This window comes from Vespula vulgaris, chromosome 3 (assembly GCF_905475345.1).
Source record: "Vespula vulgaris chromosome 3, iyVesVulg1.1, whole genome shotgun sequence".
Lineage (NCBI taxonomy): Eukaryota > Metazoa > Arthropoda > Insecta > Hymenoptera > Vespidae > Vespula > Vespula vulgaris.
In genome coordinates this window covers 2,376,022-2,395,272 of record NC_066588.1, presented here as the reverse complement: position 1 = coordinate 2,395,272, position 19,251 = coordinate 2,376,022, and the positions used below count along the sequence as shown (strand labels likewise).

At 31.9% G+C, this 19,251-nt stretch overlaps 3 protein-coding genes across 6 annotated transcripts in view; 1 reads left to right on the top strand and 2 right to left on the bottom strand.

Moving 5' to 3' along the window:
- LOC127062775 (26S proteasome non-ATPase regulatory subunit 1) overlaps positions 1-8,343 on the bottom strand; it is a 56,277-nt gene extending 47,934 nt beyond the window's left edge. Inside the window, exons 1-10 of one of the 2 annotated variants that reach the window (XM_050991495.1) lie at positions 8,184-8,343; positions 7,816-7,933; positions 7,573-7,742; positions 7,272-7,492; positions 6,738-7,196; positions 6,430-6,656; positions 6,104-6,356; positions 5,824-6,012; positions 1,196-1,411; positions 862-926 (exon numbers count right to left, since the gene is read on the bottom strand). In XM_050991495.1, coding sequence (XP_050847452.1) covers positions 862-926; positions 1,196-1,411; positions 5,824-6,012; positions 6,104-6,356; positions 6,430-6,656; positions 6,738-7,196; positions 7,272-7,492; positions 7,573-7,742; positions 7,816-7,933; positions 8,184-8,202 — 1,937 coding nt within the window. In that variant the 5' untranslated portion in view covers positions 8,203-8,343. The remainder of the gene's footprint in view (positions 1-861; positions 927-1,195; positions 1,412-5,823; positions 6,013-6,103; positions 6,357-6,429; positions 6,657-6,737; positions 7,197-7,271; positions 7,493-7,572; positions 7,743-7,815; positions 7,934-8,183) is intronic. The other variant, XM_050991496.1, reaches the window with a different exon arrangement.
- Positions 3,765-5,808, top strand: LOC127062778 (phospholipase A1-like). The gene is made up of 7 exons (XM_050991504.1): positions 3,765-3,918; positions 4,022-4,190; positions 4,496-4,647; positions 4,749-4,997; positions 5,095-5,286; positions 5,376-5,517; positions 5,595-5,808. The coding sequence occupies exons 1-7, from the start codon at positions 3,846-3,848 to the stop codon at positions 5,650-5,652; spliced, it is 1,035 nt and encodes a 344-aa protein (XP_050847461.1). The 5' UTR covers positions 3,765-3,845; the 3' UTR covers positions 5,653-5,808.
- A 2,896-nt stretch (positions 8,344-11,239) lies between the features above and the next one.
- LOC127062573 (calcium uniporter protein, mitochondrial) overlaps positions 11,240-19,251 on the bottom strand; it is a 49,131-nt gene continuing 41,119 nt past the window's right edge. For 2 of the 3 annotated variants that reach the window (XM_050991047.1, XM_050991048.1), the window contains 5 exons: positions 15,784-15,960; positions 15,495-15,613; positions 15,253-15,399; positions 14,409-14,612; positions 11,240-14,287 (listed from right to left, as the gene is read on the bottom strand). In XM_050991047.1, the coding sequence (XP_050847004.1) occupies positions 13,931-14,287; positions 14,409-14,612; positions 15,253-15,399; positions 15,495-15,613; positions 15,784-15,960 (1,004 nt within the window). In that variant the 3' untranslated portion in view covers positions 11,240-13,930. Of the gene's footprint in view, positions 14,288-14,408; positions 14,613-15,252; positions 15,400-15,494; positions 15,614-15,783; positions 15,961-18,257; positions 18,553-19,251 lie in introns of those variants that run through there. The other variant, XM_050991049.1, reaches the window with a different exon arrangement.

The following is a 19,251-nucleotide window of genomic DNA, read 5'->3' as shown; positions in this document are numbered from 1 at the left end:
ACGTAGTAATCCGTCTATATTATTGTAACATACAGTGAGGCTAATGGTTTTACTCGAATACGCAATCAATTAATGAGCGTTTATAGAACCTCGACGTGATAATGGAAAGCCTGGCTTACGCACAGATTGATTACTACTTATCCATTTAAGAGTAGCTACAGTTTGCCGATCACCCCGAAGTGATAAATATATCGATTTAAATGCTAACTCAATAAATCGCACAAAAGAGATAAGGATGATAGGAAAGCCGCAATTTGTATGTGCAGGTACGGTTTAATCGAATTAAAAATGTTAAGAAATGATTTTGTCAATGATTTCGATACAAAGAAATTAAAGAAAAGCTAAATAAAATAAAATTAAAAAAAAAAAAAAGAAAATTAAAAAAAAAAAAGAAAAGAAAACAAAAGTAAAAATAAACAAAATCGTTAATCGATATAATCGAGTATTCGAAAAACAAGTCCTTGAGATATTTGATCGTTGATTTATCAGCGAGATTAAAATTATTTCCCACCCATGACACGTTTGTCATATAAAATTGGATTCACCGGATTTAATTAGGTTGACATTCGATAATAAATAAGATATATCGAAAAATTTGATGATACACACACACACACACACACACACACATATATTCTCAATTTATATGATTAATCTTTGAGAATAATTCACTTAAAAGATAATTTTTACCGACGATACTGAAGTACCCCCCCCACCCCACCCCCCATTCCCCTAAATAAAGATGAAATTCCTGCACGATCACCTGTCACGATCCGATTTAAAACGAAAGAGTCAAGAATTCGCCTTCTTGAATTATATATATCCTTGATAAAAACTATAGTATTCTATTCGGGTACTCACCTGAACAAGAGGAATCCTAAGCCGGTGACTGCTGCGCGCCGGACATCGTCATTTACGTCAGAAACCTGATAAAAGTGTTCGTGTAAGTATGTCGATCCATAAAATGCAATGACGGTGATATCGATATGTGAAATTCAATATCGGGTCAAGGATGAAAAATGTATGAAATTCGAATTCTCTGTCTATGGTCTTTTCTTATTTTCTTTTTTCTTTTCTTTTCTTTCTTCTTTCTTCCCTTTTTTTTCCCTCCCTTTGACCACCCTCTTTCTTTTTCCTTTTCGTTCTCGCTCTTTTTTTTTTGTCTTTATTTCTTTATTTTAATAGAATTACTTACGGCAACGTGTAGTAACTTTCGTATGGCTTGATTGTTCCCAGTACCACAATAAGCCATAGCCAACGTGTACATGCCGCTTCTTCGTAAAATCGGATCCTTATCGGCGCAAAGGGATGAAACGAGAGGATCAGCTTCCTCAAGACGTCCATACATAGTAAACGCAATACCGACCGCCAAGCCACGTAGGATTTTCTCATGTTGCGTTTCTTGAGCATACTGGAAAAAAAAATATATATATATATATATATATAAAAGTTGCGAGCAAAGATAACTTGAATTAAATTATCTGCAGAAAGAAAGAAAAAATATATATATATATATACACATATGAATTTTTCATATCTTTTCGACGAACGTAATTGTTTCATTGAGATGAAAGCATTTTTTTTTCTTTTCTTTTTTCTTCTTCCTTCTTCTTTCAAGATTTTCTACAACTATTTGTTGTACTTTTTATTCGTTACAAAACTAAATAGAGAAGGATCGGAATAACGGATCAAATCTTTGAATTGAAAAAGAAAAAAAAAAAAAGAAAAAGAGAGAAAAGGAAAAGGAAAAGAAAATAAAAATACATACACACACATATATCTTGCAACAGTAACGCGGTAGAACCGCATTTTATCATGAATGAGAAAATATCGAAGACATTTCTTACAACGTGTTCCGGTAGATCGGAGCACATTATATCGCTTTTATTATGATAAATATATACGTACGACACATTGGAAAATGTATTTCGTACTCTTTTTCGAATCTGCCGTTCGATACTTTCTTAGGAATTTAATGATGGTTGTAAATTTTAATGTGATGTCTTTTTCGAAGGAACGAATTTTCTCGATATTGAGTAGAACTTTACTACAGTGTGTCGTTGCTCCCAAAAAGAAAAAGAAAAAGAAGAACAGAAAACAAAGAAGAAGAAGAAAAAGAAGAAGAAATAGTACTCTAGAAATAATCAAAGAAAAATCTCGAACGAATCTCGATCGTGATCATTTTGCGCGCAAAGTAGGAGAGTGCTATACTACTTTTTTTTCCCTCTTCTTTTCTTTTCTTTTTTTTTTGATTTCCTAGATAATTACAGTCGAGATCGATTTATCTCGTAACGTTACACGTCTGCTTTGTCGAATTGAAAAAAAGATAAGGAAAGAGATAAGTCGATTCGTAAGTTCGTAAATAGCTCGGAGCTAAGTTGTTTCTAATGAAATATCGCAAGAAAAATTATGAGAGAAAAAAAATTCTATCTCTCTTTTTCCTCTCTCGCGTAATATATTCTTTTTAATGCGTATGAATTTGCTTTGTGAGATTAAAAAAAAAAAAAAAAGAAAGAAAGAAAGAAAGAAAAGAAAGAAATGACTCATTGTGAATGAATTACCATTGGGCGAAATTTAATTATTCTACACTCACAAAAGGAAAATGATGTCGGCCATCGTTGTGTGCTCTTGTAAAGCTCGAAAATTAAGTCCTTTTTTCTTCCTCTTTTTTCTTTTTCTTTACACCGATCTATTTTATAAATCGTATTAAATTTTATCTAACTTGGTATAAATTGTGACCTCGAATATATCATAAGATGTTGACCTAATCATTTAAAAGTCTCTCGACGTGTACACTGTATGTTTATTTGTATATGTTACTCGCTGTAAAAGTTAAATATACCGTTTTAAATTTTACGAAAGATCTAACATAAATCATATTTTCTATATATTACGTAAGAGCGAAGGTACTCGCAAAAATTTTCGCTTTTAAAAACGCTTAACGAGATCTTAACGTCGCTTTTTTTTTTCTTTTTTTAAATAAAAAAATAATTTTTGAATAAAAAGAAAAGGGATAAGAAAAAAAATTGTAAGTCTCGTGAGATCTAACATCTTCGTAAATAATTTCTGAATAAATTTTTTAATACCTTCTCTAATCCGCATTCGACGAATAAAATGATTTAAAAGGTTGGAAAATCATCTTCGATATTTGCACAATCGGAATTTCCACTATGCATGCTATTAATTATACCGTACAAGTTTCCGCTCTATGATTCGATCACAAGTGTTCAGTTATGATGTAATTAGTATCTGACAAATGTAAGGAACGTAACATTGTAAAAATAAATATCGTGATATTATAAAAATTAAATGGAGACAAGATCCTATTGACAAATAATAAAAATCCTATTGATACACGAACAAAAAAATTCTCGATCTTTACGAATCAAAACTGATTCAAAAATAATTAAAAAAGATATTATCATCGTTTGTAAACTAGTCTAGTAATAATATCGTTCTTATCGATTTGTTTGTTTGTTTTTTTTTTCTTTATATTGAACAAAATAAAATCTGAAACAAAAACGAGTACTTTGCAATCTTAAATAAATATATTGGCGATAATAAAATCAATTAACAATAAATCAATATATATATATAATCTAGTGAGCGAAAGAAAAAAATAAAATACAATACAAAACAATTTTTTCTTTTACATTGTTGATTGCGAAAAGCATCTCGTGATAAATATCTTGTTTAGGTTGATACTATTTCCCTTTCGTATTAACGCACGTGGAAGAACAAATTCCTTGATAAAAATCTCGCATTATCGAGCATTGTGGTATACTAGTAGATAATCCGTAAAGCGAGTCTGAGAGTATAAAAGGAACGATTTGGAGTTGTCGAGAATGAAAACGAAGACGAAGACGTACTCTGACGCATCGGTCGTTACAATGGGTTCTCCGTTAATGTTGTTAGCATGTTGGTATCACCCCAATGAAAGAAAAAGAAAGAAAAAAAAAATCGAATATTTAATTGATAATATACGTATATATATATATATATATGTCACTTTTAATTTCAGTTTTTGGTGCTCTATCTCTAAACCTCGTCATGGCCGAAGATATATATTATTTTTCTGATGATACTGGGACTACTCACGAAATTTCTGTGGAGGATTACGAATTAACCTACGAGGATATTATTTATTTGAGAGCTAATTTATCAGGGGTTAAATTCATTCTTTATACACGGTTAGTATATAATAATAAATATATATATAATAAATTAATTCAAATTATTATCGAGATATATAATATTAAATTGATGCAAAAGTTCGTCCCATTTTTTAAATAAAAATTGAAGAAGAATTTTATTTTTTTATATCATTATTTTATACCATTATTATTTTATACCATTATTTACTATTTTCAATAAATAAAATTTTTCTTCAATTTTCGTATAAGAAAGGTAGAACGAACTTTCGCATCGATCAATATTAATCGTGATCAATAATTTATTGAAACGTTTATCACATAATTTAACTCTCTTGTTTCAGACAAAATACCGATGGTTATATTTTAAAAGTGAACGACATACCTAATCTTAAAGATCCTACTTGTACGTGGAACGCAAGTAACCCTACAAGAATTATTACACACGGTTGGGGAGGATCTTACAATGTTGATTCATGCGTTGAACCTCGCAATGGTATGTCGATCTAAATGATTTTTTCTTTCTCTCTTTTCTTTTTTTTTATATATTAAATTAAATTAGATCTTTATAACAAAATATTGATTTCATGTTTCCAGCCTATTTAAAAGTTGGTGACTTCAACATAATCGTAATCGATTGGTCAAATATTGCTAGTAATAAACTTTACCATAAAGTGAGAGCGTGTTTACCTAACGTTGCTTCGTACGTTGCTAAATTTATAAATTATATGCAAACTGTTGCCGATCTAAATCCTAAGAACACATTAATGGTTGGTCATTCTTTGGGTGCTCATCTTGTTTCACTTGCAGCAAATAATGTTTTTGATACCATTGCAGAAGTTGTCGGTACGTTGAAATATATACGCACACACACACACACACACACATATTAAAATTAAATCGTATTGTTCAATATATTATTCGATAATGATTTTACTGTTAGGTCTTGATCCTGCTGGACCAGGTTACACAAATTCTAAATCTGATGGTAGAATCGATAAAAGTCATGCAGAGTACGTGCAAATAATTCATACGTGTTCTGGAAGATTAGGCTTAACAGCTAACTATGGTACAGTTGATTTTCATATGAATGGTGGACGCATACAACCTGGATGCAGTATTTTGGATATAATAGGTATTTTAAATTCTTAAATTTTTCCTATGAATTTTAAGTCTATTTTCAAAACTAAACTATCATTTTCTTTTTTTTTTCCTCTTAAATAGGACATTGCTCTCACGCAAGATCATACAAATATTTTTCCGAATCCATTGAAAATCCGTATGGTTTTCGAGTTACCCCTATCAAATGCACACGATCTTCGTCATGTGCTAACGTATATATGGGTGGAGCTTTTCTCGATCACAAGTAAATCATCTTACTAATCTTATATATTTTTTTATATTTCTTAATTTAGAAATTAATTACTTTTTATAATTTTACAGCGCTCAAGGATCTTATAAATTGTCTACTGCCAGCGAACCTCCTTATGCTTTAGGATAATGTGATACTTTTTATTTTATCACAACTATTGTAAATATTGTTTATATTTTAATAAAGTATTTTTTTTTTCTTTTCACAGACATATATATATATATATATATATATATATATATATATATAGTTCTAATTTTTCTGTGATATTTGAAGTTATGAAATATAGATAAAACTTACCGCAACCATGTCTTCAATAGCTTGCGTAGACTTAGAACCCAGCATGACCATTCCCATTGCAATTCCTGCTGCTTCGCCAGTAACTGCATCATCTTGATATAAATTAAATTTCAATTGTTCGTATACGTCCTGACGATGAGAACCCATGGCTGCTAATCCAAGTCCTAAGCAACCACCATGACGAACCATCTAGAATTTGAAAGTATGAATTTGTGTGTAGAGTAGACGTGAAAAAAAGAAAAAAAGAAATATGAAAAAATAAACTGACAAGGTATTATACCTCATTTTGTGCATCTTTAAGTTGACCTAACAGATAATCTGTTATGGCAGCACCATGATTTGCATGGATTAGCCCGAGTGCGTAGAGACCACCACCCTCCGAATAACCTGCACCAGCTCCTGTGTCACGTGGTAAATAAGATTGCATTAACGCTAATGCTTCTTGCTCATGACCTCTGTGAATTACTCCTAGAGAAGCCGTTGCTGTCAATTTGGCCCAGTTTGTAGCACGAGCTAACCACTCCAAATTATCTCTAAAGAATTAAATCGGTCGATTATAAAACATACATAAGAATACAGCATAGAAAATATTTATTATCGTCGTACCGTAAAAATTGATCACTAGTAGTTCCAGAATGCATGAATGCATTTGCTATTACGGTGGCAGTGTGACAAATGGATACACGTATAGCATCCTTTGTATTTTTTAATATCAACATATCTGTATGATTACTACGAATTAAGAATTGTAAATGTAAATCAATGGATATTTCTCCTCCCAAAATACTAGACAAAGCATCAACACGTTCTTGTTGTTCCTTTTCTTCAGGACTCTAAGGGCAAATAATCAATAAAAAAAAAAAACAATAACAAACAAACAAATTTTAAGAAACGGCTAATAGATATATACGTACCAAGTTTTCGATACTACGTTGTGTCTTTTCCTCCAGTGCCGGTGTACTACTTTCAGTCTCCATACCGGCAGAATTTGAACTAGTTTCAGCAATTGGTTTCGCAGCAGGCTTAATAATAGGTTTTACCATAAGAGCTGCTGGTATTGGAGCAGTGGCTCGCAATGCTTGCAAAACACGACCAAGAAATTGTTGCGTTGCTGATTCGTATAAATCAAAGGCGATTTGATAGGCCATCAAGACGCAATCTTGAGAACCTTTGCTAAGTTTATCTAAAAGTTCTGCAACAGCTAATGGATCATCAAGAAATATGAGACACTGACACATATTCACGTAGTCAGGTGTTCCCAGATTACGATAAAGATTTACTAAACAGCGGAGTACGGTATTACGGAAGCCCCTATTTTGTATAAGACTCATAACAACTTGGAATGCATATGACAGCATGCCACTTACGTCATCCTGCAATTAAAAAAGGGGAAACAAAAATGAAATATATAAAATTTCACTACATAATCGATAGTACAAAATATTTACTTTGTATCTTACAGATTGCATAATGGCAGCCTCAAAAACATCCATTCTACGTGTTTCAAGAGCAAGACCAAGTGCCTGACGATACTGATTGTCTTCTAAGCAACGATGAAACATTCTATTCACAATTCCTTCAAGTCTAGGATCTATTCCCTTATTACCTGGTGGTAATTTTCCTTCAGCTTCCAATACACGTTGTTGAGTATAATAATCAATGCATTTTGCTATAAAAAAGATACTACCGATATAGAAAATACAAAGGAACACGTCTCATACTTATTAAAAAAAAATACTTATGAAATACCTATAGTAGTATCGACATATTCATTACGAGCATTCACATCAAACAATTCGCCCGCTCCAAGAGCATAAGTAAGGGAATCTTCAAAACTTCCTAAATGGTAATACACTTTACTGGCAACTAAAGCAGCCAATTCGTGTTGGTTAAATGACTTATCCTCGTGTAGAATTTCACTAAAATATTAAACAAACCTTGTTTATCCTTAGAACATATTTCATACAAATGACTTATATATTATTCACATACATCTTCTCAATCGCTTCAGAAATTTCAGGCCAGAATTCATCAACAATCATGTCGAGCTTCTTTAAAGCAAACACCTTCAATTCAGGCATTGGTTCTTCCAGCAAAGATATAATACCAGCTGAGAAAATACAGTAAAATGATTAGAATCAAATTAGAATCGATTATCTTTACATAGTTAATTATAATAAAATATATATAGTTTCAAACATTGACAAGTATATCATAGATTTTTAGGTTAGGGAATACAGGATTTGCAAATCATTATACATAACTCTAGTGACTGCCGTCAAAGTATGACAAAGAAAATCTTCTATAAATTATTCGATACTCGTTACAACAATCTATAAGAATACAAAATAAAATTTTACCTGCAGACGTGATATTCATCTTGATTTTCACCTGATACAACTTTTTTTATAGAAATCTCAAAGAGAAATTTGTCGAGATACGACACGGATCCTGCCAGCTAAATTCAACTGAATTGAAGCTCCAGCACCCTCGTCAGTGTTGCCAACATGAAGTATAAATCTATAACGATAGATACATTTTGAAAATTCTAGTCCACTAATTCTAGTCCTATAAATCTAACCTCACAAAAATGCGTTAATTAAACGCTTTATATAGGAATTAAATATAACGTTTTTCTAACCTATATTTTAATTATGTATTTTATATTCATATATATAAAAATAAGATGTTAAAAAATAAAAATTCCGATATCCCACGATGAAAAAAGTTTTACCAACGCCTCCGTTGAGAATGTTTGATCCAATGTCGCTGTTGTCGATGCCCGCTGATGATTAAACTATACGAATATTTACTAACGCTATGATTGTATGAAATCAATTTTTATATTCAATACTACCTAATTAATTAACACAAAGAATCGAAAAGTTCGACGAATAATTCGACAGTATTTACGTCGTATTACATTTACATTTTTATATATTACGTCGTAAGTAATATCGATTATCCAAATCTTACAATGGATTCCTATTCCTACTTATGAAGACCCATAATTCTTTTATATTTTTCATATAACTAATCGCTCGTTTACGTACAGTATAAATTTATTATAAGTAAATAGAAATTTAATAAAAATTGATATATATAGTATGTTAATACGTTTCGTCGTTAAGATGGATATGATAATAATCGATAATTGATAAATATTATAGAAATTAAGTTCGCATTATATATTATACGATATTTGCTATAATTTATTATATAATTTGTTACACGAAATTCGATAAATAAATTGAAAAAGTATTAAAAATATTAAAAATCTAAAGATTACTTACGGGAGATCCATTATGGTCGACTTCTGCCGCGTAAATGAAGGCAATATTAAGATAGCTACGTTCTGATTGGTTGTTTAGTTTCTGATATAATCACGTGACTTTCATCGATCTATATAGAATATTTCAAATGAACAAAGGCTAATGTTTACACGCACACGCTATATTATGTTTATATAAAATACAATTGAAAATGTACGTATATTTGTGATCTTTAAATGGAAATTTAAACTACAAAAATTATTGTTGTTAAATAATATTAAAATTTGATTTATGATTAGAAATGAGTAATCTCTTCGATATTCCTTTACGCGTAAATCTATCAATCAAAATGAACGTATAATTAAGAAAAAGTTTTCAAGTAATGTGTCTTCGGAGAAAAATAATCACTAATATTATTACATACAAAAATGTGTCACGCATTAATCCGATTTATAAATTAACGTATATAGAGAAATGTATAACCTATTTTACTTAATCGCGTTTGTATTTTATATTTTGTTCATACTTGTTATTGAAAGTGCTTGTTACTGAATAAACACGCTTTATCAGCATGGGACGGATGAACAACTTTAATACAATAATAAAAAAGAAATTTGAGGATAGGCCATGTTCAAAAAAATAGTTTGATTTATAATCTTTGATTTTAAATGTATATATATTTCATTGTATTTCTGTTTTTTTTTCTTTTCTTTTATATAGAAGTAGGTACATGGACGTACATCACAGCAGAACTCTGAATTGAATAAATATATGTATATGTATATATATATATGTATTTATATATATATATATGTATGTATATATATATATATATATATATATATATATATATCAGAATAATTATTTACATACGAAAAAACATCACGAAGCGTTTTTGAAACGACCGTAATCGATAAAACATTTTGTTCTTTTTTTTCTTTTCTCTTAGCGCACACCATTATACATGGTAACGAGAAATATCGTACGATAAATGTCCTTCTTCAACAATAAATAACACGCGCTGTAAAATTTCATCGATGGATGCAGTCGTGTTTATAAAAAAAAATAAAAAGAAAAGAAAAAAAAGAAAAGAAAAGAAAAACAAACAAAAATGACAAAGAAAATTTTGTTAATGGTAGTGATTTACAGAAAAATTGTTGTCGATTTAAACACAAATATCCGTAAAGCTACAACTGAGTATCATCGGCGTGTAACAATTGTGCAATTTTTCCTCATAAATTTTTTATACAATTCCATACGCACGCTAATGTATATATATATATATATATATGATCAGAGAATCGATCAAAATTAATAAATAGATATATTATATACAACGATATTAAATGCAATTCATTTCTCATTCAATTAATATAATATTATTTATCGATTTAAGAATTCCTTCCCTTTTTATTTTCTTATTTTTTTTTTTTCTATTTCTTTTCTCTTTTTCTCCTTTCTTGTTTAGGCATTCGTAGAATATAATAATAAGCTCAGCGAAAATCGGCGCAACAAGATCCATTTGTAAAATAACGGGATACGCGTATATATATATATATATATTTATATATTTATACACAATTCGTATTTGTTATTTCTTTTTTTTTTTCTTCTTCTTCTTTATATATATGTACAAAAATCTTTCATATACGAAATCTTTTATAACGATTGTAAAAAATTTTGTCGGGTAATAAATATGGCTCTGCGAGGATCGACGATTCCGTTTGCATAAACGCACATCGAGCGACGCTTGTTCACCCTATTATAATCAAATTATCACGTCCTTTTCCCTACCTCCTTTTTGTTTCTTACAAATTCTCAATCAGACTCTCTGGATTCAAAGGTATATCAAGAATGTTGGACGCAGAGATAGTAATAGATCGTTAAATTGGCACTAAAAGATTACGGGTTCGTCTACGCGCGTGAAATTGTGTTTTTCTTAATCGCAACGCGTGCAACGTGCTTACAAGCGTTTTTATTACGTTATTTTTTTCCTCTCTTTGATTTTTCCATAAATACCTAAAACTTTCTCGTCGAATTGTGTGTCTACTTCAAATATTCGATTCGATACATTTTTCTATATCATCAAGAACAATTTCTGTTTTACATTTTCAAGCCGTAGTAGAGAATACTCGATTTTATTATTATTATTTTTTTTTTTCTTTGCAAAGCCCCTACGTTTATTCGCCTGTAAAATCGTAATTATTTTGTTCTCATCGTTCATTGATATTTTTTTCTTTTCTCCTTTTTTTTTTCTTCCTTTCTTTCTCAATCCCGTGCCAAAACGTGTCTATAACATGAGTCTAATAGAGGGACGTGCATATAAAAAGGAGCGGATGATCTATTATTTATTTCATCCCTTTCTTTTCTTTCTTTTCTTTTTCAAGCGATTTATAGGATTAGAATAATTAGGAAAGATTAATAGAATTATAATAGCAGCTTGACAGATGGATGATTTCCGTCACGGACGATCGATTGATAGATCGATCTTTCGTCAACGATTCACTCGCTTCATCAATCTCGTCTCTGAATAACAATTTCTTAATTAAATAAAAAGAAAAAAGAAAGAAAGAGAGAGAGAGAGAGAGAGAGAGAAAAGGAAAAAAAAAGATAATAATAATAACAACAACAATAATTTCAGCGAAAGAGATAATTAATCATATTGCCGTATTGCATCGTCGAGGTAAAAGTTTGGAGAAAATTATTTATACTTTCGATTAAGAAGAATGATAAAATAATCACAGCTCTTCGTTACATACATTACTCTGTTAAATAAGTACAACGGGGGGGCGTAATTATTTCCTCTTCTTCTTATTTTTTTCCAACAAGAGAGAAAGAGAGAAAGAGAAAGAGAGAGAGAGAGAGAGAGAGTGAGAGAGAGAAAGAGAGAGAAACGTTAATATGAGTGATCCCACCGTATTTCACGGTAGTGACTTCACGATTACGGACGGATAGAATGTTAGGAGGAGACTTTTACGAAAGCGAGAAAAAGTTCCTTAGAGATTCTAATAGTAATCTACTTTCAACGTTTAGTCATACGTACGATACTTTCATGGAAAATATTCCAGAATGTTATAGGATAGTTAATGACATAGATGTAATCCATACAAACGGCAATATGTACTTTTCATTTTGTCACTTGGAACAAGAATAGGATATAACGATAGTTAGAGAAATAATAATCAGATTTCGTATGTTCGATAATCAAATACGAAGCTTTGTATTCTTATCGTGTAATGGCGCGCGCGATACTAACATTAACGTTTAATATTTATAAATAACGGATATACGTTTAATTATCAACAATTTCATATAACACCTCTTTCTTTTTATTAAATATCAACGTGGTGCGCGGAAACGACAAGGAAAAGAAAGAAGAGAAAAAGAAAATAGAACGAAGAAAGAAAGAAGGTGTCGTCATTCGATAAAAAGTGTATGTGTATGTGTGTTTGTGGCCGTGAGTGTGCGCGCGCGTGTGTGTGTGTGTGTGTATATATATATAGGTAAGTACATACATTTAACATAGTTATTTAGGCGTGTGAGATCGCTTTACAGAAATTCGTAGTGTCTTCATTGATTTACATCGTCATTGATCGACGATCAGCAAATGAGAATCATCGCGGTTTAATCAAGTTAAAAACCTATAGGAACATAAGCGTGTAATTCTCAATGACGTGACGATTATCACATATCAAGCATATAAGCTGATCGTCGATCCTCGTCTAATACATTTAAAATTGTAACTTGTATATATTTAGAGAATAAAATCGTTAAATTTTCGTTTTACAATTGTACGAAATTAAAAGAATATTTACATATATATATGCGTGCGTGTGTATAGATATACACATACATATACAGATATATATGTTTTATAAAATTCACAAAAATAATTACATTAAAAAGCTGGCTCGTTTCAGCGATCGAATTAGAAGTTAAAATATTAAACGAATCTTCCGGTTACGGTTGATTAAATTTAATAGAGATTTCGATGCATCGTGAAAGAATAGTCCGTCGATTATGCGAATTTACAGCATAATCGTTTCGACTTACACAAGTTAGATTAATCACGGCGGAGACGAAAAACACGGAAGACACCATCGCGTACGATTTCTTTCTATTCATTTTCATCCTTATTATTTCCTTTGAATCTATCACAACCGATAATATACAGCAAAGTGCAGGCCTCTTCTTAATAATAATAATAATAATAATAATAATAGTAATAATAATATTAATAATAATAATAATGATAATAATGATAATAATGATAATAATGATAATAATAATAATTATTATTATTATATATTAAAGTCGTTGAGATGAGGAACGTCGTCAATATATATACGGCTCGGACACGGAAGACTGCGACGAAGATTCTAGTCGATTAAGTTCTCTTTTATATATATATATATATATATATATATATATATATATATATATATATATATATACACATATATACATACACATATACACATACACACACACATATATATATAAAAAAAATATAATAAAAAAGAAAAAAAAAAGAACTTGAATAATCACGTAAATATCTTCGTACTCAGCTTCTCAATTTCCTAGAGGTACTCGTCCTGATAATTTGACCGAGCTAGTTTATTAATCACTCAAGAGTATTTGATCTTTTTTCTTTTTTTTTTCCTCTCATTTTCTCTTTTCCTTTAGTTTCAATCTTTTTCTTCTTTTTCTTCTTCATCTTCTTCTTCCTCTTCCTCCTCAATAAGATTAATTTTTACAGTTCACAAGAAAACAACAATCGTTGACGTTCTTACGTCGGTGATTGACCTGTTTGATTCGTAACTGGAATCAAAAACTTATCTAAACTTATCGTACTCGAGTGTCTTCGATGTTTCTCTTTTGTCGATCTTTGCTGTTGACGTTCTAGGAACGTCTCTTTCAGGACTAGGACTAGGACTAGGACTAGGACTTGGACTTGGACTAGGCGAGGAACTAGGCGATCTTGAGCTGCTCGAGGTATATCTTATTCTCTTTTGTTTCATCTCGAGTTTTCTTTCGTATAAAGGACCACGAATCACTTTCAGTGTACCCTCCAATTCGTATGCACGATCCTTTAATCGATTGTACGCGTTCAAATCTAGTCCGACCTGTTTTGCTCTTTTGTGAAGTTCTATCAAACGCCGTCTGTTCACTACGTCCTGTAGTACGTATTCCTGTAGATATATACCGAAATAAATTAATTAACGATTATAGAAATACGTTCGTATCAATTTTTTCTTTATTTTTTTTTTCTAACAATGATAACATTTTTATCATAAAAATTTTTCAACAAACCTGCTGCGTCAGAAGGAAATAAATGAACCAGCCCACAGCAGTTCCATAAGTAACGAAATAAGTGACAGGTTCCATGATGTCCCATGAATATTCCCACCACGTTAGTCTTGCAAAACCACCGGCGTGCATGGACATCAACACTAACCATATCCAAGCATTGAGATTCGCTCTTCTCATAGCTGCATTTTCCAGCTCCTGCAGTTTCTATTTCATCGAAGTTAAAGTGTGTATCAGACGGGCATACATATTTATGTGAGAGTTCGTGACAGGGCATCGAGACTGATGGTATGTGTGTGTGTGTGTGTGTGTGTATATATATTTTGATGGGTATATAATTCAATATCGTTACTTGATAACTTTATCGTATTAGAATACACGATCGTACTAAAACTAAACGCTATAATCGTAGTGCATATAGAGCGAAAGATGTTAAGGCAAATAGCCAGCAGCTGGAGCAAACTGAAAAGGTAGTAGATTATTTTCTTTTTAACTGCGCGCATCAAACGTGAAATGACGTCGGTCTATATATGGAAGTAAAAAAGAAAATGAAAAAGACGACGAGGAAGTAGGTTCGTGAATGAAATGGTTAAATGGAAAGAAAAGAAGAAAGGAAAAGAAAAAAAGAGAGAGAGACTAAAAGATCTAAGTGAATTCATGACACAGAGAAAATGGAAAAGCAACGTAAAATGTTTCAGATCTTTGCTTCGTGATTGGAAAACGAAATTGTATCTACTTTTGTGTGTGTGTGTATGTGTGTCAAGACCATAGAAATTTCAGTAAAGTCTCTTGAGAATATTTGTTGAATGAAAGTATCAGTATCCGTCTTGAAGATTCCTTATCTCACCTCTTCGTAAGGTTCTAACTCCAGTTTGATAGCTTCCAACTCTGCCAAAACTTGTCTCTCCATGTCGGCATGGTATTCACGTACCTGTAGGGTTTCGTAAAGTTGGCCCACCAATATTTGCACGTCCGAAAGCTTCTGCATGTCTTCCTGTATGTTTTAGAAATTCATTAAGCGAAAGGATTCGAGATCGGCGTTTAAAATTCAATAAGATCGTAAATAAACCGTAAAAGTATTTTATTTACCATGGTATGTTTCTGATATATAGGAGGTTGTACCGTGTATTCGGCATCGTTTATTATTAATTTAAAATCATCTTGCAAAAGATTTTCTATGGTGTTGCTCGAACCTATTCGGGTACCATCTAAAAATACCATATTTGTTTATATATATGTGTGTGTATGTTTTATATATATATATATAATTGTGTTGTTTATATATATATATATAATACATATATGTGTATATACATATATTTCTATATATGTAGATATTATTTTTTGATAATATCAAAGGATCGATATATGATCTTACCTATCGTCGTAACGATCGCTCGATCGACACCACGATCCTCGAATTTAATCATATCGAGGAAGTCACCGACGGTACATGTTATTGGCTTCAATGTGAATACGCAGCGTTCCTTTCTCGATGGCAGAGGTAAAGTAATATTTGGCAGTCCCCTCTGATATGTCACGGTAACGTTTCGAACTGAAAATAAAAAAGATCGTACGGGATGTTAGAGATCTCTAATTTTTTTCTGGTCTTTTTTCTTCTTTTTTTTTTTTTTAAATTAATCATGATAACAAGGATCAATCGTCCTGTAACGATTAAATCTTATTAAGGAAATGAGTTACATTCGGGCGATTAAAGAAGATTATCGGCACGAGCCACGCAAAAACTATACTTTGCGTGAGCAGAAGGAACATGCAAAAAAATATCTCACGCGATTCTTTTACTCGTCTTTTTTCGTTTTTATTTTTCTTCCTTCTCTTCCAAGAATTTCATGCTTTCGATTCGAAACAAACGCAGTAAACAATCCTAAAAGGAGAAGAATAAAAGATAGAAAGAAAGGAACGTTTTCTTCTTCATTATCTTCGATATTTGCGTTCGTACAAGATTTAAAAAATGAAAACAAAACAAAAAGGATTTCCACTTAACACAATTCGAAGAAAAGAAAAAGAAATGTCTTTTTTCTCCAACTATTCAACAATTTTGTTGTAAATTTTTGAAGTGACGATATGAGTTAAATACATACGTAGAATATGAGTATACGTTATACGACAAGGTTGCTTGACATAGATCACAAATAGTTTGATTGACGAGCTCGCGCTTATTCGTTCGCGTGATAACAGGGGAGGGAACATGATCGAGAGCCTGGGGCCGCATTAACCTGGTTAGAAGCCGTTGAAACGACGGAGGAAGGTATCAGAGTGTGGAGAACGGAATGAAACGAACGACCAAACGTACGAGGGGGTCCAAGAGGAAAGGGTGAAACGTTTCGCTGTAAGCAGAACGGAACTGAGCGCCGATCCGCGTCCTTTTCTCTCTTTCTATCTCGTATAAAAACGTTTCCACGTATATACTAGATGTAGATGTAGATATACATACTATACACATATATATGTGTATGTATATATATATATATATGTAGAGGAATATCATGTACGTGCATGTGTTGCTACGTATCGTTTTTCTCTCTCTTTTCTCTCTCTTTTTCTCTTTCTCTCTGAATGCATCCGCAATTTTGGAACGATTTTCGATCTTATGACAGAAATTCGAGAAAAGAAAAGGTCAGCTAACTGATTCAAGAAAAGAGAAGGCCAGCCAACTGATTCGGACTTCTAGAATACCAGAAGAACCTTTCCAGGTTTCGAATTTCTCTTAAAAGTAATTTTAAACCACTTTAAATATCTTTTACACTGTCCTTTTAAACATCTTTTACATCTCTTTTTTTTTCTTTTTTTTTTTTTTTTTTTAATTCAAGATCGGTATCCCATCCACCAAAGCGTAATATAAGCACGATTTCGAGAAACGGACACGATTTTCAATTTGAATTCCATTATCGTCGAATTGATCCTACTAGGATTTCCATGTTCATGAAAGTTAATATTGATATCGGCACGTTATTCGAAAGGAGAGGAAATTACGTTGACGTTGGGAACGCGACGCGCTCTTTCGTTCTTCCCCTGTATAAAGATTTTCTAGAAAATCGAAAAAGATTCCAAAGTTAATCGTGAAAATTATAAATCTCTCTGAAAACCATTCGTCTTTTCCATAGTAAAAACGAATATAAAATATCCTGGTATGTATCATATTTGACGAATGGTTTTCGAAGTTTACGTCTGTCAAATCCTAACCACCCCTTACATTTCTGTTTTATGAATTGTCTCCAAAAAAACGATCGATTATTCCCAAACTTTGAATCATTCATCGTGTTTTCATCCTGACAAAATTTTTATTTTTTCTTTCTCTCTCTCTCTGTGTTTTTCTTCCTCTTTTTCTCTCTCTCTCTCTCTCTCTCTCTCTCTCTCTCTTTCTCTCGGATGCATTGAATCGTAAAAAAAAGAAAAAAAAAGAAAAGAAAAAAAGGAAGGGGAAAAAAGGAAAAGAAAAAAGAAGGTAACGAACTATGTAACGTTATAGTTCTATTTCATGTTCGTCTCGCACGGACACCGATATAACTCGAGATCTTACGTCACTCATTCTGCAACAATAGTGCGAACGTAATCATTATATCGTCACTTTCTTACAAATCATGTTGGTAAAGATCGTCGAACATGCTCGAATCATATCAAATCGAATTCTGTGAAATGAAACGACAAGAATGATATTAAAATTAGAAATTAAAAAAAAAAAAGAAAAAAAAAGAAACGAGAAAAATAAATACATAAATAAATAAAAAAAAAAGTGTGAAGAAATAGAAAATTCAGTTGGATTTTGATCAATGAACGGATAGGATGGACTCAAACGAAATATATGTATCATACGTATAACGAAGTATTTACGTCGTCGTATAAACTTTAGCAGAGTAAGATAGAGTTCGATGAGTTGAAGTCTTGCAAGAAAATTTCGGTCTCGGCTTAATTGCGTTTCCTTAACGAACAGGCAACGTCCGACAATTAGTTCGCTTTCCCCCCACTTTTCTTCCGTGCAAGTTACAGTCTCCAGATAGGCTCGGGACTCGTTGTTCTTTGTAGATTGTGAAGGTGGGGAAGCAGCAAGGAAATTTACCACCACCTCTCTCTTTCTTCTTAAATCCTTTCCTCTACTACTACACCTCTTCATCCTCTTTCGTTCAGGCAAACCTTCCGTGGAAACCTTCTCTAGTACCTCGAGTTTTCCAACAACTCGTCAGTCTGTCATAAGATTCTTTCCAATTAATAAGTGACGTGCACTTTATAAAATAATTTTAGTGAAAAAAAAATATATATATGTGTGTATAATATATATATATATATATATATATATATATATATATATATATCTTTCTCTCGTCGTTGAAGTTTCACAATGAAGAAGAGAATTGACTAACCGAAGAGACTCTGCATGCTATCGATCGGCCAAAATAATTTTAAGGGTAGGTCTCCCGTCCATCATCGTGTGTGTGTGTGTGTGTGTGTGTGGAGTAACAAAGGTTCAACCGGTACACTACTAACGTTGTCGCGCAAGGTTCTTCTTGAACAGAAGATTAATGTGCTTGAAAAATGCGAAAACTATCGGGAGGTGAGAGAGCATCGAGTGGTGGATGGATGTTGGTTGGTGGGGCAAGAAAAAGTTTTCAAAAGATCGACGGAATATTCTTCTTTCTTTTTTCTTCTTTCTTCTTATTGTTCTTCTTCTTCTTCTTCTACTCTTCTACTACTCTTGTTCGTCGACGCGGTAAAAGATAAGAGAGAAGAGTATTTTTTTATTCAAAGTTCGACCCCTTTTTTTATTTTCTTTGAAGAAAAAGTCAAAAGAACAGTTTTTTCTTAGGACAAATGGATGTTAAATTTTGAG

Coding starts and splice junctions, on each gene's coding strand:
- LOC127062778 (XM_050991504.1), top strand. CDS start 3,846: ATGAAAACGAAGACGAAGACGTACTCTGACGCATCGGTCGTTACAATG. Junction 4,191..4,495: donor AAATTCATTCTTTATACACG/GTTAGTATATAA, acceptor CTCTTGTTTCAG/ACAAAATACCGATGGTTATA. Junction 4,998..5,094: donor TACCATTGCAGAAGTTGTCG/GTACGTTGAAAT, acceptor TTTTACTGTTAG/GTCTTGATCCTGCTGGACCA.